General features: G+C 38.8%; 1 protein-coding gene across 2 annotated transcripts in view; it reads left to right on the top strand.

Moving 5' to 3' along the window:
- SLC6A2 (solute carrier family 6 member 2) overlaps positions 1-21225 on the top strand; it is a 74136-nt gene that overhangs the window by 26377 nt on the left and 26534 nt on the right. For both annotated transcript variants that reach the window (XM_075160713.1, XM_075160712.1), the window contains 3 exons: positions 2506-2743; positions 16400-16538; positions 17361-17495. In XM_075160713.1, the coding sequence (XP_075016814.1) occupies positions 2506-2743; positions 16400-16538; positions 17361-17495 (512 nt within the window). The remainder of the gene's footprint in view (positions 1-2505; positions 2744-16399; positions 16539-17360; positions 17496-21225) is intronic.

The raw sequence follows: 21225 nt of genomic DNA, 5'->3' as shown, positions 1-21225 counted from the left end.
TCATATAGATTTACCTAGCACTTCTATAATCCCTTCACGGGAGACAAAATTCATCCCAGCACCCCGGAACCTGAAGACCCTTGCTCAATCAAAATTCCTGCCAGTATCAGTTAATACCTTTGGATGGCAATGAGGATTTTGAAAACCTAACTGCAAATTTAGACCTTAAGGATCTCAAAGTGTTTGAGCCAAATACCACTGTGCTCAGAGGTACTCTATCTGTTGACTTCAGGATTGAAAAGACGATGAGAAAGGAAAACAGAACTTATTTCATGTATAGTCTTGTTGACATTCCAGCTGTGTTTTTAAGCTGACATTTTCAAGGTGGACTAAACTTACATTACTGTTGATTTTCAAGTGTTCTTATTACTAGGATATAGAATAGCATAAGTTATTTGATTCTCAAAAAGTAGTAAGCATTGAGTTGTATTTGCACCTCAGCACTATTGTATTTGCACCTCAGCACTAGTATAAACTCAGTACTTTTGAAGTTTTGACCAAATCTTCTGATAACATACAAACACATTTTACTGCTGATGCTTTTGGGTTGTTTCTGGGATAACTCAAATCTCTCACTCAAATGAAAAATACACAGTCTACACAAATTTATAACAACTTCTCTAAATGAAAAGCAGTATAGTACTAATTTTAGCTATGAATATTATTGCTATGAACTCTAAGGACTCTACTTCTAATGAGATGCTCTCATAACGCATGCAATTAAAATATATCCTGTAACCTTTGCAACACAGTCTGTTTTCATCTCTGTATTTTCCAGGGTCTATTTCAGAGTGTGGGTGGTGCAGCATTACTTTTTAAGAAAAGCTAGACCTAGAAACAGGAGAGCAAATTCATTCCTGAACATTCTTATGATTTCAGAGGAGTGACATTTAAGATACATTTGATCCAGTATTTTTTAATCTTGATATTAAATATCCATCATTGACATCCTGAATTGGAGGAATTTCAGGAACACATTTTTTAAACAGAAATCATCCAATTTCAGTGCAACATATATTATTCGTACTTAGTATTTTAACATTCACTTTAATATTTAAGAATTATCCCTTTGGGTGATTCCCCCCCTGCTCCATTCTTTGATCATGATGTATCACTGGAGTTTGAGTGTTAATGTACTGGATTGATTTAAGCACCGAGGATTTGAAGATACAGTTTCATCTTTACTTTCACAATCTTTTCCCCAATATTAGGGACGAACAAAGTGGTCTATGTATTAAAAGCCTCCTGAAAAGCAAAGAGTAACTTTGGTATATGCAGCAGCCTTTGAACTGCCTACTCCTTCAGGGTCAGCATCTTTTCCTTACGCAAATTTTAAACCAAGGATTAATACTCAAAGTGTGTGCTACTTCCTTGCTTTATCAAGAAATATGAAAGCATAATAATCTCCAACTGCTAGGCCTCCAATGCAGTATCTCCAAAAAACTAAATTGAAAAAAGAAGTTTACACTTAGGTGCTGTGACAGTACAGTGATGACAGTCATAAAACAGCTGTAGTCTCTACCTGTTGTATGTAATACATACATCTTTGGGGTAAGATTCAGAGAACAATGCTGCACACAGAGTAAAGGAAGAATGATATAAGCTAAGGTAAAGCAAGCTTCCTGAACAATTCTGGCAACAACCTTTTGTTCTGCTCTGACATTACTACCAATGCTTCCTCCCAAATAATTGGAAAATGTCCATTTTCATGAGGAGAACATGCACTCTCTGGGGCTCTCTCGCTAAAGGCATCCTCCAAGCACACTCCACAGTACGCAAAAATACAAAACAAATGTTCAAAGTCAAAAGAAAATGCTTACAGTGGGGATTCTGTAATCCTGGGGAGATAATGAAATGGTTTGAAGGTCCACACACAGTTTAGCCCCAAACTTGATATTCACCAAGATTTACTGGCATGCCCAAAACCACTTGAGCCCCTCAGTGGAAGAACACAGACTGTTTTATGCATGTTTTGGACCTAATTACAAGCTGACGGAAGCCAATCTGGAGAGTAACAACAGGAAAGAAACAGGAGAGGGATCGGTGTCTGTTCCAAACTAGCTCAGGGTGGGATCGCAAGGCATAGGGAAACTTCACTTAAGTCTTGAGCTTTACTTTTCCAAGAAACGTTGCCAAGGACTCTGACATTATGAAGATGAAGGGAGTTTCACTCCTAACATGGGCTTGCAATCTTCTGCATTGGAAGCAAATCAGCAACAGAGTTGTACAACAGCAAATTTTGACATTGCACTGCTTAATTTCTTTTTCTGGCAAACAACTGGATTTGCTAAAAGCCAGTCGTTTTCCAGAATCATTAATGTAATTTTTTGTTTTAAGGTCCATGACACTGTGTCCACATATGTGTATATAAATGTCGAAAAGTCCTTTTATTGGTTTGAAGATCTAATATGAATTTGCAACCATGTATGGCTGAGTAACTACAGTGTTTGCATATACTGTTGCATGCAAAATGCAATGTATAATCTAGTTTTCCTTTGTCTTTAGGTGTAGGCTATGCAGTGATACTCATAGCTCTTTACGTGGGTTTCTACTACAACGTTATCATAGCTTGGTCTCTGTATTATCTATTTTCATCATTCACATTTGAGCTCCCCTGGACAAACTGCGACAACAGTTGGAACAGCCCAAACTGTACAGATCCCAAACTCTTCAATGCATCAGTGCTTGGCAATGGTACCAAATACTCGAAGTACAAGCTCACTCCTGCAGCTGAATTTTATGAGTAAGTGTGGACTTGACTTTGCTATTTATTCAAAAGTCTACATCTAAGAGTGTTTCCTGTGGAAGGTAAAATAGCTTAGCATCCAGCCTCTAAAATAAGCATAAGACTAAGATTAAAATGCAGTTGCAATGTTGATCTGTATTCCTGTGTGATTCTGACTCTTGCCTTTGTAAGCTTTGCTTTTTCCAGTACAAATGCAATACTTGCCACTGAGCAATATGGAATTGGACAAGACACAAATCGTCCCTGATGTTCCATTTTTATTTGCACCAACTTCGCCAGGGCAAGGAAACACAGCAATATTCTGACAAAGAGAACTGCATGCCAAACTGAGCTGACTTTCAGGCTTTAAAATAATCATTTGTTCAAGAGACTTGGCCTGTTTCTCCACTTGCAAAATATCTCAGAGCAGACCTCTGTTTGCTTAGCTGCTTCAATAGTTCAATGAAGTGAGATGAAGCACTGAGCAGGGAGGAGAGCACCACAGTTGTAGAAAGATGGGCTTTTTCTCATTCCTAAGCAAAAGAGCATTCTGCAATATGGGCCAAAACAGGCAAAGGCACACTCAAATCAAACACTTGGAATCAAAACCAAAAAGGTTTATAAATTAACAACTGAACTATCAAACAAAGATATCAATCTGTGTATAAATAATTGCATTATGGACCTCCAAGGGAAAATAGGATTTGATTAGGATAAAGAAAGAAGGGTGGGCATCAGGCTAATTGAATCAGCTGTTGAATTAATCTAAATAATCAATTAGCATTTCTGTGTTGGGAATAGAAGGATATCAGGGCACACACCTGCTGAGCAGCGAGTCCTACCCTGTAGAAACAAAGGGACACCACTGTTACCACAAATAACCTAGTGTGTGTTACACCATGCCTGGTTACAGTAGGAATCTTGAGATCTGTGTTTATAGCTCTGAAACATTTGTGGCTGCTATTTCTCCTCTGAAGACAGCACAGTGAAATATAAGTAGTGATACACAAACTGTTGGCAGGGGTTTGGGTAAACTAAACTCAGTGCTTTGAAAACAATAAGGGGGGGTCAGTTCAAAGGAACTCACTACAATGGCAAATAATGACAGCTAGGAATCTACTGCCCTTACAAAGACAATATGTGATGTGTTCACAACTCAAATGTAAAGACAGATCTTTTATAGCAAAAGGCTATATATGCATGTAGTCAGTTAAAGAACCTGACTTTGAAGTGAACTATAAGAAATTATATATTCAGCATCTTCAAACAAAGAACTGCATTATTACAGAACTTTCACGTGAACAGTATTTGGAAAAAAAGTTTTCTTTGTATTTTTCTTGTGCTTAAGCCTTTGTAAAGCAAAATACAATCCCTATATTCTTGCTTTGCTCCTTTATGACTGAAAGTGGTTATACGCATTTTCTGTCATCATATCATGCTTGGGGTATGATTTTGAATTTGTAGTGGGTGGGGTAGTGGTAGAATCTATTCACAGTCTTTTGATTTAGTTCCACTGATCTGGGGAACAGCTCAATTTGTGATTCTGGCTGTACACCGAAACTTGAAATATTAGGGCTCTTTCCTTACCATGAAATAGATTCAAGGTGCAGTTTTCAGAACAAAAAGGGAATTTGACATTTCATTATGCTTTGATCCCTGAATTTTAGGGCAGTAATTAAGTCCCTAGGCCCTGTACTTATTAGCAACTAGATTATATTGCAAAAATGAGCAGAATAACCACTCAAGTAACACAATCTATAACATCTGCTTCCGCAGCTGTAAAAAGCAGGAATCACAAGGGGCATTATGTTCACTTATCCAGTATTTGGATTATCTCATCAAGTGCAGCTGTAAAGCTCAGGTGTGGACCCAAACTTGTGCAAAGTTCTAGTGTATTCAGATCCAACCTAATAAAGACAGCCCAATTCAGAAAGCACTGTTTCTTCTCTTATATCAAATAACCTAACTCATTCCCATAGTCTTTTTACAACAGGGAGAGCTGAATCTTCTGATTGTAAAGTTTCATATTGTATGCAACATGTAATGTTAAATTTGCATCAGTATAACGAGTTTACAAAACGCACCATTTTTGGATGCAGTAGATTGTTAAGTAACAGTTCAAGTAAGGGTCTTGACTGGATACATTCCCTCTGAAAACCCCTTCAAGTAAAGGCTGAATATTTCTTTAAGAATATTGAGTGTCCTTATACCATATTGCACTACTGCTTGACCGACTGCTGAACTTGACCCAAGTGTGTGTGTCACACCTGATTCTTCCTGGTAGATAGCCATTAGTCACTTCTAGTCAACAAGTCTTTGCCAGAGAACTACAGTTCCTGACAGAATAGTTTGTGTCAAGTCAGTCTATTCCTTACAGTCAGAAATCCTAAATTATTGACTGGATAGCTAATTGATCCTTCCTCAATTATACTGTGGATGAGTAAGAGTTTTTAAGTAACAGCGTCATGAAGACACTGGTTTCCAAATCCTATGATCATGTTTACTTTCTTAAGGTTTGTACTGCTATCCAGTGTTGCAGATATTAGCAACAACAGAAACAATTACTTTTTGGGCAATAGATTTAATATGGCAGATTTCAGATTTTGAGGTATGATCAGTTATATAGAGAAACAAGGAAATAGAGCAGCTACTTTTATACCAGAGGGAATCAAACTATGCCACTCAGACTTCAGTGGGATACCTATGGAAGCCCAGCCTCTGCACTAACACAAGGTATGATTATTAAAACAGGGATTGAAAACAGCAATAGCACTGCTGCCCATTGTAAAAATATCATAGAAACGGAGTGATTTTGTCAGTAGAGGTTAAATAAGTTCCATTAGTCACCTCAGTATTACCAAGGAGTATGGGAGACCATCCAATTTGGAGTATTTGGGGCCATATTTTCAACCACAGTAACCAGCATAACAAGAACTTGCTGCTCTGTGTTACTGGGATATACTGCAGCTTACAGAAAACTCGTTAAGGATGCTAAATGCCCAAGCACTTAAGTCTTCAGCCTCAAGACTACATGGGAAGTGGCACAGCTTGAACTTGGTTCTCTAGGTTGTATATTTACATCAAGAACATATGCGAACTTTTGCCTTGTGGTGGGCAGGCTGAACGGGAAACAGGGAGACCAGAAACATCAAACATCTATTTTGCAGTTGGAGAATGAGCGAAAAGAGGTACTTCCAAAGTAGGCCACAAGCAGAAAGCTGGTGTGGTTACCCTTAAAAGAAACACACACTACTTCTCCTTGGGATGTGATTCCCTCACACAAAGCTGGCCTGACCATGAATTTAGAGTAGATTATTTCCTAAAACCATGCAGCTGCCAGAGCTGACTGTCTCTATCTCCACCAGCACAGGAATAAATTGTAGGAAGAGGTGGGAGTACTGTGATGTGGCAATTCACCTAATACTTCAAGAAAGGCACCTCTAAGTTCAACAGAAATATGCTGATTTTCACCACTTACATTGAGTGAGAAAAGGGAAAACTTGCAAAGAATCTAGGCCAAATCTAGGCTGTCCAGTGTTTAGTGGGGAGGGAAAGCAGGGAGAAACTAAGCCTCAGACTTGGAAGAAATCGCTTCAAATTGCAATTTCCAAGCCAAGGCAGTGACAGGCGGACTCTGACAAACATATTTGGCTTTTGTTTTCAAGCCTTCAGCGTTGGGCAATAATTCAGATTGAAGTGGTTCTACACTTAGACTTTCTAGAGCGTTTCATTTTACTAAGTCTGGTTTCAGTCATTCAGGCTTAATTCAGGCCAATGTGCCACTGACGTCAATGGGACAGTTGCTTGCAACAGGAATACAGGATGGAATGGGACCTCTAAAATACCTCATTAGAGATGGTTAAAATTAATTATAAACTATTTGTACACTGCAAACTTAGCAAAGCAAGCACTCCAAAATCTGATAACAACTGGTGCCCTTCTGCTAGTAATAGTCAGTCATAAGAGAAATCTAGTTAGGAATAAAATGTCAATTCCACATTTCTTTGGAGACGCACATTACTGTAATTACTTCCCTCTTCAATGGTTTGGAATTAAACACAAAATGCAAAGGACCTTCTATCCTTTCAACATATGTTAAAATAATTCATTACAAACATTTTTTTGGAAGAACACAAGTGCATCACTGCAAAAAAAGTTCCCCTATCTACTCCATATCACTCCTATTTAAATACTTTATCTGAATACAGGCATACTTTATATTTGTTCTCTCCATTCTTGTGTCTGGGAAAAGTTTGTTACCATCTTGCTTTCATTTTATGCTGACAATTAAAAAAATACCAGTTTGGATGAATAAAAGCACTATTCTTCTCACAAGGTACTGTGCCTGTAAAATATCATGATCTGTTGTAGGAACAAATCCTGGCAATTTTTTAAACAAAATAGTGAAATTGTCAACAAATGTCTTAAGCTACGGCTATTTTCCTCTGATAGTACTTTTTCTCAGGACTGTAATCCATTCTTTCTGTGTAAGAAATAAAATACATTTTTACAGGGAAATTTTTGTGCCAGATTCCGTAAAGGAAATTCACAGAATTTACAAGTCTGCCCAGATGGGAGTAATTGCAAAGAGCTACCTAAGAACAAGGAATAAAGACAATGTTCAGTCACGGCAGTCCACATCTATCATATTTATGAACATAAATTTATGAGGAGTGTGTGAACCAAGAATACCCTATACAGCAAAGGTAACTTTTATAGATCAGCATGTTTGTGCTTTGGGGTACAAGTCTTCACAGGAAATACCACGACTGACCAAAGGGTCCACATAGTTCAGTAGCTTGTCAAATGGAGTGATCAACACTATGTGCTCCAAAGGAAGATTCAGGAACCTATCCCCATAAAACAGTTGTGAAGCAACCTCTCCCAAAAGAGAGAAAACACCATTTCAAAAGTAAGCATAAGCAATTCTGCTTATAAATGCTTATAAAAACTGAATCAGACAACAAGAACTAATAAGAGTAGATAGTCCTATATTCTGCTAATCATATTTGGTAAGAAAAGACTCTAAGCTCATGCTAAACATGATCAGCAGTTCTCAATGATGTGCCACTTTCCTGGACAACAAACCTTCACTGAATATAACTGAAGCTTCTTTAAGAGTCATCTGTTTACCTTCATGGGTAAGGGTACCTCCTTTAGGGAGGTGATCGTGCCCCTGTACTCGGCACTGGTGAGGCCGCACCTCGAATACTGTGTTCAGTTTTGGGCCCCTCACTACAAGAAGGACATGGAGGTGCTGGAGCGTGTCCAGAGGAGGGCAACGAAGCTGGTGAAGGGCCTGGAGCACAAGCCTTATGAGGAGCGGCTGAGGGAACTGGGGTTGTTTAGCCTGGAGAAGAGGAGGCTGAGGGGAGACCTCATCGCGCACTACAACTACCTGAAAGGAGGTTGTAGTGAGGTGGGTGTTGGTCTCTTCTGCCAAGTAACTAGCGATAGGACAAGAGGAAATGGCCTCAAGTTGCGCCAAGGGAGGTTTAGATTGGACATTAGGAGAAATTTCTTTACTGAAAGAGTGGTCAGGCCTTGGAACAGGCTGCCCAGGGAAGTGGTGGGAGTCACCATCCCTGGAGGTATTTAAAAGACGTGTAGATGAGGCCCTTAGGGACATGGTTTAGTGGACATGGTGTGTTGGGTTGATGGTTGGACACGATGATCTTAGAGGTCTTTTCCAACCTGTATGATTCTATGGAGATCACACAATCGAAGACTAACAATAATTCTAGCCAGGTTCTGTACCTTCGCCCCTAGAAAATCCCCCAGAACTCCTCCTCTGATTTCAGTGGGCTTAGAATCAGGTACATTATTAAATACTTTATGTGGGAAATTTATGGCCACATTGATGAAATAGCAATAAGTAAGCTGCTTTAGAAGTCAATTCTGTATTAACTGCACAGGCATATTTAGGAAGTGTTTGGGTGCATTGTTTACACATCCATAGTCTGAGACTAACATATTTGCATCCCTACACATTTTAGATTTATTTTTTGACTCTGTTGACTTTTTTGGACTCAACTAAGTAACTCAATCTTTCTCTTTTTGACTCAGTGCACAGGAATTTCTGGTACAAGTATTTATGTGCACAAAATAAAAACAGCTATTCCACAAATATTTACATGCGCAGCTTTGAAATTTACTTTTCACATATGTTCACATCTTCACATTTGTTGACCATTCATTTACACAAAGAGAAAAGAAATTAAATGCGAGTATAGTGGAAGTCAATCCATATAAGAGTGTGTCCACACGTTCTTAGGCTTTAGACAGCTTTATGGAAATCATTCCTAAACCACAACACGCCCTTGTGTAGCAAGTCCAGACAACTGGAAGAATGACCACTTTGCCAACTTAAATTTGCAGGGAGGGTTTACGAGATATTGCAAATGTCAGGAGCTGCACATAATGCTGCACGCAAATGGCTTGCTTTGTGCTAACTTGTGGGAGGAATTCTAACTGCTTATCTTTACATACAGAATCCTATGTAGGTTGTTGGTGGTACCAGGCTCTGAGCAATAATTACAGCAGCTGAGTTCAGTGCTACAGCACTTCCCCTATATTACCTTGCATTTGAAATCCTGGCTAGCAGAAGCAGAGCCTTTCTCTGTGGAACATCTCCACGTGCACATATTGCTCAACACAAAACCAATAAAGGTGTTGCACACAACTCAACACTCATTTATTTGTATTCACCCATTTCTCATCAAATGTTCGCTATGACGCAGTACTGACATAGTATCACCACTAGTGTTTTAGGTATTGCTTCCTATAGGGGAAGTGTTTGCTCATCCACTATCACATCTTAGCATTAATCCATGAAAAGGTTACAAACTTAACCTCACTGTGTAAAGGACCCAGCATTACAACAAATGTCAAACCATAAAATGAGCACTCATTTGTTTAAATGTGTCAGCGGTCCTCAGTTTATTGTGCATGGGCTATTCCTGTGGTTGACTTTTCTTCTGGCAACTTTGTGTCTTTCCATGCAGCTCTTCTGAAATCAGCAGAGCTTCATGAAAGCTCAACAGCTTCTTTGGAGTGGCTGGGGCTCTTCTTTCATGACCCTCCTGTCTAGGGCAGCACATGGCACATTGAGAACGGTGACTGAAGCACCATTTAACTTGCTGACTAAGGGCTGGGGCAGTTGGGAGCACATGTGCTCTAACTGCTTTGCCATGTATCCTCAAACAATAAACTTTTTTCAGGAGTTCAGTATTAATTAGATCTATGGAGGGGTGAAATTCAAGCGTTTCCATTCCATCTGCAAATCTCAATATAATGGGTTTAAAAGCAGATTTTGAAAATCTCTTTTTTCAGAGTACTTTGCAGACTTGAATGTGCTGAAGTGTGGCACAAATAGCAAGGGAGGTCAGAATTATTAAGTTAATGGGAGAAGTAAGCTGGGTAAAGACTTAGTGAATGGAGATAAACACTCTCAGTGAATGAAGAGTTTAGTCCTAGTGGCCACGTATAATTTCAGGATTATTGTGATTCAAAAAGAAATACCATTTCATTCAGTACAAATAATAAATATGCCAACCAGGGTGCCACTGGTAAATTATCTTTCTGTAAGTGATTCTCAAAATGTAGCTTTAAGTCCATTACATAGCTCCATTCTCCAACACAAGAGGGAGCTGAAATAGCTTGAGAAACAAGAAAACCCAGACAACAAAGGTAGTGGCAAAAAACAATGCAGTATCCAAAAGAGCTGGAGTGACTACGTCCAGCTGAACCCAAGCTGGCTGCTGCAGAGCCCCTGGCATGCCTCTGAAGCCTGCCCAGCGCGCCAGGGTTGGGGAGAGGTATGTAGTGCACACGTAGCACTGCGTGTCAGATGGCTCGGCACCACTCTTCCATGTTCTTGGCTGTAGGAGAGTGCTCTCCTGGAGCCAGGCTATCATTCTGCATTGCAGTGATACCATACCCAGAGCTCTTTACAAAGCGCACAGAGGCACGCAAGCAGCTCAGACACCAGCTGTATGTATGTGTGGCAGGGTCTGAGCCAGGCTCACCCTGTTGCACTTTGCTGACTTCATGTGGAGCCATTCTGCCATCTCTGCACTGCACCCCTAGCCCCAGAATTACAGTGAGGAGACACTGGTGTTCGACCTGCGTGGAGCCAACTCAGGTCTGCAGGGTTTGTACCATAAGCTCTACCCCACACAGTTGTGGATATACACCTTGTAGATGCAAACTGCTGTGGAAACAGTACAGCTGAATTTACGCAATGCTGTACCTGAAGTAAAAATACCCGGAGCCTGGCAAACTCTGTGTAAAAAGAACTCCATCCACAGGTGCTTGAGGCAGATAACCTAACCTTCCATGGATAAAAGAACCAACTGTATTTTATAACTCTGAAGGAAACTGGCAGCAATGACAACTGAACTATGGTTGCCCAAATATATAACACAAGAGATGCATGTAGGAGAGCCTTCTAATTGAGTACAATTATCATGCTTCAAATTGCCTTCTAAATCGAGGATGTAATTTAATTTCTATAGATTGCACACTGTATACACTGACAGTCCTTTTAGCATCTTCGATCTACAATTTGCATTAAGTTTTAAATCATAAAAAACTAGTCTAACTACCAGAATAGGGAACAGAGCTCAGGAGACCAGGACTATATCTATTTATACCTTAGCCAATTTGCTGATACTTACTCTTTGCGACCTATTTGGGTTTGATCCCGTAAAAGTGACTACTAACTTTTAGAAGTACTTGGAAGTTCTTAGAAGTACTGAAGTTTTTAGAAGTACTTAATATGTTAAGTAACAAATACATTTGTTAGTTAACACACCAATTTGCTGGCAAGTTGATGACATTTTTGCAATCTGAACAAATCTGATAAAACACATCTAAAAATTGTTTAGATGAATGACACCCTTCTATTGATCACATCAGATTTAAGCAAATAACTTTTGCCTTTAATAGAAAGAGAAAGAATGAGCCTATAGAGCTGTGTAATCATATTTGGATTGAAACCTAAAATTATAATTGATTTGGGATTGGAAAAAATGAGGCCTATTCCAAGACCTTTAACTTGATCTGCTCGTACAAAATCTTCTAAATTTCCAAAATACAATCGTGTATATCTCCCTAGGGATGAATAATACAAAAGGCTCCTTAGAAAGTCCTCAGAAAGAACCAGTTTGACAAAAAAGTCTAGGAGAATTCTACAGCTAAAACTCTTACCTCCTGTTTTCTGGCTATGAATTAAACGTTTTGGAGTGAACAAGATACAGAGTAATTTTCAGATCACGACCCTTGGCATTTCTTTTTCCTTTGATTTGGTTCTCTGTTTGTACTCAAATACTCACCACTTCCATAAACGTTCTGAATTGCTCAGAGTGAAGACAAAGCAAAGGTTTATAATAATCCGTATTTTGTAGATGAGAACACTAAGACACAGAGAAGAATTTATTGGTTCCAACATTACCTATTATTAGAATGATGACTGGATCCTTCATTTACTGAGTCCCACTGAGCAGCTGCCCTCCTGCCTCCTCAGTAATTTGTGTTTAGTAGGGTTTATGTGTGAATACCAAACAGCTGGGCTTCCTGTTAGCTCTTTGCGATCTGACACCAAATTAAAGAGGACTCAAGAGCTGCACAAAGACAAAACACAAGACAGTGGTACCAGCAAACAAATTGCTGTTTGCTGATTTCAGTGGAGGTGAACTATTTCCCTTTAGCTGAATGCAGCGTGGAAGTAGCACAAGAATTGGTGTCAGAGTTATTGGGTGACTGGTGGAATCTTCCCAGCAGAGAGCACAGGGAAGGAGAGGACCAGAAGAAATCTCCCAAAGAGAGAAACCAGGATCTCTGAATGCAGCCTCAACCTGAAATCCCTTTGCATTCCTGCTCGTCTTTCAGATAGGCAGGAAGACTCTTGGGACCTGTACTTACAGTGATGTACAGTCTCAAAGTCACTGCAAATGTAATTTATAATACCTTACATGGAAAGCAGTCTTAGCATAAATCAGGCTCCTTCGCACAAATCCCTGATTAAAAAAAGTTAATTTCTCATCTCTAGTGCATGTTCTTTGATTCTTGGTGCTGTACTAACTAAATATTGCTAAAACTCTGACTAGAACATCAGAAAGCTTAAACAATTTATTAGCTCCTCTTGTATTTTGCTCAGTGTAATATAATAGGTCCCAGTTCTACTTTGTCAGTCCATCTGTTAATATTTATTCTCAATCTTTCTCCCATAACATCATCTTCTCCTTTTTGCACAAATTTCTCATCTACTTCCATTCTTTTCTCAATAACAACAATCTGCAGGCAACATACTAATTCTAGTTGTCTTACTGCCTCTGATTTTTCCTTTCTCTTTGACTCAGAGTTGTGAATTATGAGAGTTTATTTTGCTAGCAGAATTGGATAAATATCTCTATATTTATGAAACAATAATGACTTTCACAAGTTTTTACTTAAGACATTCTAAGTAGCTGTAGACATAATTTAAAGAAGTTGACAGACAACAGAGGCTGATACTAGTTGGTGCTGTATCTCCTCTGGTTCCCTAGCTTAGGGATTTAAGAGAGATCAGTTCATGCCATTTTGTCTATGACTTGTACATGTCTTTATAGCAGTGGGAAAAGGGATGATCCTGCAGCTAGTGAAGGCAACTAGGATCATCAATACAGGAATGGATGTTGGCCACATTGTATTATTCTACTGTAATATCAAAAGGCTGAAAATTCAGGTGTTTTGATCTCAGAGCTTCCTGAATGGGGAATCTCTAGTACCTCTTACTTCACATTTTCCTCTTTGTGGCCAGTATAAGGGAAGTGACTAAGTATAATCTAAAGGAGCCAGTCAGGGATTTATCACTCAACCTGCCTTAACAGAGACAGGCTAAAAACAGCCTCAGCTGCTCCTGAACTAAGTACTCCTTAATGTGAAACAAGAATAATTGTGGCATAAGTAAGCTAACTGGATTTTCTATAGCATCACTGACGTATGCTAACTTGGATGAACGTGATGAATGCAAAGTTCTTTTCAAATTTGCCCTTCTCCAAAAAATAACTGGTTTTCGAAGAACATTACAGAGCTATATCCATCAAACCAAGAAGGTGTAGTCTATCTAATACTCTGGCCGCTGCTTCTCTCCTCCATCACTTCAGATGTCAGCACACCTTAACCTAAATCGCAGTCTAGTACTAGATCTTTTATACTTTAAGGTGCCGCTGGAAGAGAAATGTAGCTTCTAATAGGTAAACATTCACAAACTACTTCCCAGCAACTCTCAAGAAAGGCATCTTTTGGAAAGCTACTATGACTTATCTTCAGAGGTCACAAAGAAAAACAAAAAAAGAAAAAAGGAAAAGGAAGCAAAACCCACCAGAATTACAGCTCAGAAACAGCAGCTGTCTATGAAGATTTCCTTGCTTAGCTGCCCAGTTACACAGCTGTTTTGACTGGTTACAAAAGTATTTTTCTCTTCTATTTTATGATCCCTTATCCTGATTTAGGGAGCAGAACTCTTGGAATGGAGATTCTCCTGAAAATCCTGGGATTTTCAAATCCACATTTGAAATGGCAGTTCTGGCAAGTGTTCCAAACAGTAAGACACATTGCTAGCTGCTTCTTGGAAAGCAAACATGCAAGAAAGCAGGCTTCTTTACAAATCCAGAAAAATATTTGGGGAAGAAGAATAAAAAGTTAAATGGGCACAAAGAATGCAAGTTCAGATTCAGTTTTTCTGAGTAGACATCTACACATTCAAAGGACTTTCTTTACAACATCCAGCTCTGATAGCAATAGCAGTGTAACTGTGATAGCACAAATTGCCAAAACAAAACACTTATCACTGCCCAACGTGGTAAGTTTAGAATGGAATCAGGCATCCCTGCCCAGGATTCACTTGTCATTAGCTTTACAATGCAACAGAAACAGATCAGCTGCTTAATTTAGGAGGATGCTTTCTACAAGTATCTTTTATCCAACCTGGGATAAATCATAGAAACCGTCCAAAAATACAACATTTTTTATTAAACATGAGAAACTACAGAACCAGAACTATTGCAATTCTTAAGTTGATCATATCTTGATGCTTTAGGAATCAAAAGGGAATTGTATGCAACTCTCATATTACTAGACGGATCATTCTACTGGGCCTTACTTTTCCCAGCATGTTTCTACAGTTTAAGTAGTACAGAGACATTTTTCAGTTTTCCCCATTTCAGTTGACACAGGTTTGCCCTATCTTGGAACTTATTCAACTATCTCACTCATCTCTGACTTGATAAGACAAGTGCTTAAGTTAATTCTGAAGCACTATCCATCTAGGAAGAGATTGTATGCAGACAGCCAATAAGGCTGGAATTACACTCCTCAGGACTTAGTCTCTACGTGTCTGCAGTCATGGAGGGCAAATCACTCAGTACTTCAGTTTCTCTAAAATGGAGTTATCTTCATAAAAATGTCAAGGTCCTCCAGTGAAAAGAGCTTCTTTGATTCGATTTGTTTGTACTATCATGGTGCTAAGAAAAGCCAACAGAGATCAACTTTCTATTTTACCCAAAAAGTGCATAGAAAATAAAAGGTGATAGAGAAGGGGGAGAAGACAAGGAAGGTCGTGACCATTTTATCTGGATGGGCACTGAAACACTAAGCAACTGAATCCCTAAGCCAGCATTCTGTAGATCTTTATCAGAACCTCCACATCAGAACCAGGAGTTAGCTCTGCAATTCTCCTCTAGTGCAGGGCTCCAGCTGCAATGCCATTCCTCTTTGCAAATACAGCTTTCAGTAAAGCAAAATATTTCTTCATTTTTTAGATCTGAAAAAGCAGCAAGAGACACTTCAACAGCATAGAACTGAGTTAAAGCAAGGGAAATCCACTATAAAATCTCTCCCATATCCCTGTGCCTCTTGCACACAATGTGTTTTGACAACTCTAATTGTAGAGTTGTCTAATGTGTCCCCCCCAGTCATGGGGACAAACACTCTTTTCTACTCTTCAGTCCCTTTCATTGTGTAGATCTCAAAAGAACTAGCCTGCCCTGGTAAGCAACAGAATTTCCTCTGCTATCACTCCACTATCTCAGTGAACAACACAGAGCACTATATCCAATTTAAATTTACCAACTGTTGCTTTTCCTATCCGGCCACTTTTTTGCAGCCTCACAATAGCCTATTCAAAAAGAAATTGAAAGTAACTTTGGAACTGACCAAGTTGCAGGAAGTCAGCTGTTTGCTTATCTAGAATCACAAAATAATTTAGGTTGAAAGAGATCTCTGAAGCAAGGCTAACTTCAAAAGTAAATCAGTCTGCTCAAGGCCTTTACTGGCCAAGTTTTAAAACCTCTAACGGATGGAGATTCTCTGGGCATCTGTTCAGTATTCAAGCAAGAATCAATGAATGACACTTCCAAAATCCCCAAACACTTCCAGTGAAGGAGAGAAGAGAGTGCTATCCTTACGGCACTATGGTGCTAAACACACACTGATGGGCCAGGGAGAACATAAAGGCATTGTGGGAAGAAGCACAATACATGGCTTCACAAAACAGATTTCACTAACTGCTAGCGATGTCAGTAAGGCAGCTACTACTGCAGTGCAGCATCCATTTCTGGTGCCCACAGGATAAGATATGTAAAAACCTTTTTCCCCCAGTGACTTCGCTTTGTTTCTGTATCTGGTATGTAGGCGAGGAGTTCTGCACCTGCATGAAAGCCGTGGAATCCATGACCTTGGCTTGCCTCGCTGGCAACTTTCCCTCTGCCTCTTGGTGGTGGTAATCATTCTTTTCTTTAGTCTGTGGAAAGGCGTGAAGACTTCAGGAAAGGTAGAGCTAATATTGTCCTTCTATCTCAACTACGTTCTTTGTCTCCTTTAAGAAGTCTCCTAATTTTAGAAAGCAAGAGACTAAATCACTGCTTCTGAGGGATCCTCAGGGACCAAACCATGTGAAAGGCCTTCATATATGTACAGTGGAAATACACAATCCAGATTCAGCCTTCATTTTATTTACAAGTCTTGCTTGTGTGATGTTCCAACTGGAAATTTTATTAGCATATTATTTTCAATTCAACATTAGAGGTCTCATCCAGAAAATATTCTGAAAGACTTAAAATTGTCTTAAATGTGCCTCCTATTCTTAGCCAAATGTACTAATGTTTTGATGGTTTAAGATGTTTTGGTTTTATTATATAAAATACCATGACAAGAGAAATATCTGATGAAAGTAACTTGAAATTACTCTTTGACATCCCTCAGAAAACACCTCAACAGAAATTCTAGGGTTGGATACATCTGAGAGCTTTTTGCACATTTTCATGAAAGTATCATCTAACATCAGGCAATAACTGCACTTGCTTAGTAAACAAATATATAGCTGAACAGCTAATCAGCAGTCTAACACACACTGGTAACATATAAGCACTCCAAGTCTTCTGTTTGTCAAAACTGCCTCCCTACTGGTATCTGTAAACATACATACGTAAAGCCTCATGATACATAACAGCATTTCCCCCCTCCAACATGTTCTAAAAAGAGCTTCTCCATCGAACTGAATGGACAAAACCAAGAAAGTGATAGCTGTATTTTTCACACATTCTTCAATCTTCTGTAACAGCTAATTAACCTTTGGGACGTCTGTTGTCTGCAGGTTGTTTGGATAACAGCCACTTTGCCTTATGTTGTATTATTTGTCTTGTTAATACATGGAATAACCCTGCCTGGTGCATACAATGGAATAAATGCATACCTGCACATAGATTTCAGAAGATTAAAAGAAGCCACAGTAAGTGTACTCTTCTGCTCTTATTGCCTTGTTATTATTAAACCTGTTGCTCCTGTTATTAAAACTGAAAATATTAGAGCTAATTTCTGAAATTACATAGCCACACTTCTGCTTTTGCATAAGCACTAGTCCACTGTCCCTGACAGTCTAACTTCCAACACTCTTTGTAACAGGACTATCTCAGCCTGAACCCAAACTGGTCTGACCACAAAAAAAAAAACCTGTATGAGGGCAGTTTCAGGTGTCGCAGTCCCTTAAAGTCCATGTTTTGACTGTGCACCCTGTGACTTCGGTATCCTTTATATATGAAAATTGAGTCATGCAAAAATTTAGGTCTCAAAAGGCTAAGAATTCCCTCAAGAAGAAAATTTTGCTTTTTTAATCACTAGGTTAAACATTAACTTGGTAAGGAGAAATCCTGGCCTATGAAAACCTTGCTAAACATACTAAGTCAGGACTAACTCACCTAATCATGGTCCTTCATACAAATGAGATTTTCAATAGCATGATGTTCTTATCTTACTACTGAAAGTAATGTACGTTTCTCTGTATCATTTAACAACATTGCAAGACATTCTCATTAAATATATGCAAACCAACTCAATTTGTAGAGTACCTTGGAACTAAGAATTGTTTCATTCATTGTAAAGCAAGATCTATGAGTATGGTCACTAACTCATGAAATCACTAGCATTTCAGACCTACAAAGTACAATGATCTGGTGACTACAGATAGATCTTACCACTGTGCTATTCTAAAAATATCATAAATCATTTGTAAGACAGTGGTATCTCTGTGGATAGGTCACGAGGCCATTCAAATAGTTACAAAATTTAAAAGCGAGGACATAGTTCTACTAGAAGAAAATGAACTGTCTCAAAAATTTACAGCTTTCAGAGATGTCTGTAGTCTGTACATAGTTGTACTGTACATTTCCTATGCATCCTATCTTGATTTTTCATCAATAATTAAAAAGGCAGACAAAGACCTTGAGTGTTAGAATACAGACCTATTTTATATACTCTTAGCAAACCAATCCTTCCTTGGTTTTGTAATATTAAATTTGGGAACTGACATTTCTTCAACAACAGAAGTTGTCACCAGAACCCAGACCCCATCTCACTCCATTTTGGAATAGTCAAACCGAACTTCAAATGTGGGATTTTCATCCACCCTTGTCACCAGGGCAGAAGCCACCTCAGTAGCTCACGTTTATGCATACACATAAATACAAAGGTGCAAGGATGAACAAAGGAGGTGCTTAAATTTTGCTTATATATTTTAAGTGCTGTTTGGGAAAAAACATCACAAGTTCAACTAGATGTCTATGGAGCTGTGCCAGCTTGCATCAGTTCAGATCTAGGCCTCCATAATCATAGCTGCCTTCTGCTTTTAGAAGGATATTCTGTGCACTGCTCTTTCTTGGATTAATATTTCTGCAGCTGCTATTTGGATGACCCTAAAGCTATTTGTTTTGAAGACTAAATTTTTCAGAAAACAAAAAAAGTTGCTCTATAATAATAAAAGGCTAAAGATCATTTATAAGGACAAGTTTCACGAACTGCTTTGTCACGTCAGCCTCCTCCTGCTCGGAGACTGAGACACATGCTGCTGCCATACGCTTTTGTGTCTTTGTCCTCAGTCTCCAAAGAATAGACCTGCTTCAGTTCTATGTCAATGTGTCCCTGAATCTTTCTGATTTATGATTTTTTTTCTCCCAAACAAAGAATCTAACAAAGAAACATTGTAAGTCACAAACAGTAATGACCTACAGAGGGCTCTGCCCATGCCCTTTTAAAAGACCTTAGAGCATCCTGATCAGTGTCAAGGTCTGCCTCATTTTATAGGGCCACATACTGCACAGCACTAAGCAAGCCCTGAGACACCTCAATTTTCAGGGTATTAAATCCACAAAGGGTGTCTCTATAAAAAGGAGGGAAATATATTCACCTGAGAACCTCTTAACTAGACCAATGCCTAGCTATGTTCCTTGCTGAAAGTCCAGAAGCTACAAAGCCCTAATACTCATCTCTACTGCACAAATGGATACATTAAACATCTGTGTAAAACAGCAGCTACACTTCTGTTCTGCTAAAGGAATACGCGTTAAATACAGAGTTACATCAGACATGAGAAGACACTTGCCCTTTCATACACCTTAACAAATTTCCTGAAGATTATATGACATCCGGGGGTGCACACAATGTTTCCTCCCCACAGAGCACAGTAATTCTTTAAATCCACATACACAAGAAAGAATATGCACAAAAGTTATAATGGCATAAACAACCATGAAGAAAGCTGGAAAGATTGATGACTGCCTCCTGTAAAATGTTTCTATTTTTTCATTTTTAATGCATACAAAAACAATATCCTACCATAAAATATATTAGATTAATGCATCATTCAGAAGCCATTCAGCTGAAGTGAACAGAGAACATGAGCATAAACTACAGAAGAACCAGCCCCACTGTCTGTTTCACATCCTGCTTTGTTATAACAAAGGGAATGTTTTGCATTTAATCTTAGTTCTAAAGGAATTTCCGGTGTCTGCTCTTTTTTCCCTTCACCTTGATCTTCTCAATTTGTTTCCTAATCAGCTACTGTGAGCCAAGACTCTTGCTCAAGAGATACTTAAGCATATGCATAACTCCTTTGGTAGGCAGCAGGTGCTAACCTCTTATTTGAATAAATAGAACTTAAGCAGATGCTTAACGGTGCTTGAATAGTAAGAAAGGGGAAGTATAATGAGTACAACTCCACTGGCAAGATACAAAAGAGCTAGAGAATCACAAAAAACAAGTGCCTTATGGTGGCAGCATGCAGATCTAGTTATAGTTTAAGCAAAATTTATTTTAAAAAAATTCAGGAACTTCATAAACAACACAAGTTATGGGAAGTTTTAAAAAACAAGAAAAACTATAGGAGGCTTAGCATCTCTCCTTCTGCACTCTTATCCACATAAACGCTCTTCAGAGAATACAACCCTATTTGATCTCAACCTTTGTGTGGAGATAGAACATTAAGATGTAACTGGGTATATAAAAGGAATGAGCAACAAATTAATTTTACAGGATTGTTTTGTTATTTAGTAAAAGAAATCCATGATACCTAAAAGTCCTATATGAACTGCAATTTAAGAAAAATCATATCTACCTATCCATTGGTTTGCAATAAACACATCATAGATTGTTCTTCATATTATCTTTCAAGTAATTAACTCTCAACAGTTCATAAAATTAAGTTTCTCTACAAATCCAGAGTTCAATAAATGGTTTACAGTCTTCAACAGGCAGTAGTTGAAAGCATCTATCATCTATGTTGAGAAAAAAATAGATCACTAGCTTAGCATTAAAATCCCAATGCAGATGGAGCTCATAAACTGCTTAGATCTGTTAGAAAGCTGCAGCTGAATAGATATATTGGATCTGATTTTGTAGAGATGGATGGAGATGAAATCCAGTGCTTTTCGTGGTCTTGAGCACTTGGCAGATTTAATCAAACACTGAAGATCTCATTTTGAGAAACGTTGAATATTATTCACTCCATTGACTTCATTACCCTTGTTGAAGATGCTCGTTTAAACATCTCTCTGTAACCAGGGTAGACTATTTTCAGGCTTCTGATTCAGGAGACCAGCACTGTGGCACTGTTCCTGACTGCTGTCTGCACAGTGGATGTTGGGCTGGAGGGCCACTTTAGAACATTTTGTATGTTTTCCCTAGTGGAC

The sequence above is a fragment of the Calonectris borealis genome, chromosome 12 (assembly GCF_964195595.1).
Source record: "Calonectris borealis chromosome 12, bCalBor7.hap1.2, whole genome shotgun sequence".
NCBI classification, from domain to species: domain Eukaryota; kingdom Metazoa; phylum Chordata; class Aves; order Procellariiformes; family Procellariidae; genus Calonectris; species Calonectris borealis.
This window is presented reverse-complemented; position numbering and strand designations above follow the sequence as displayed.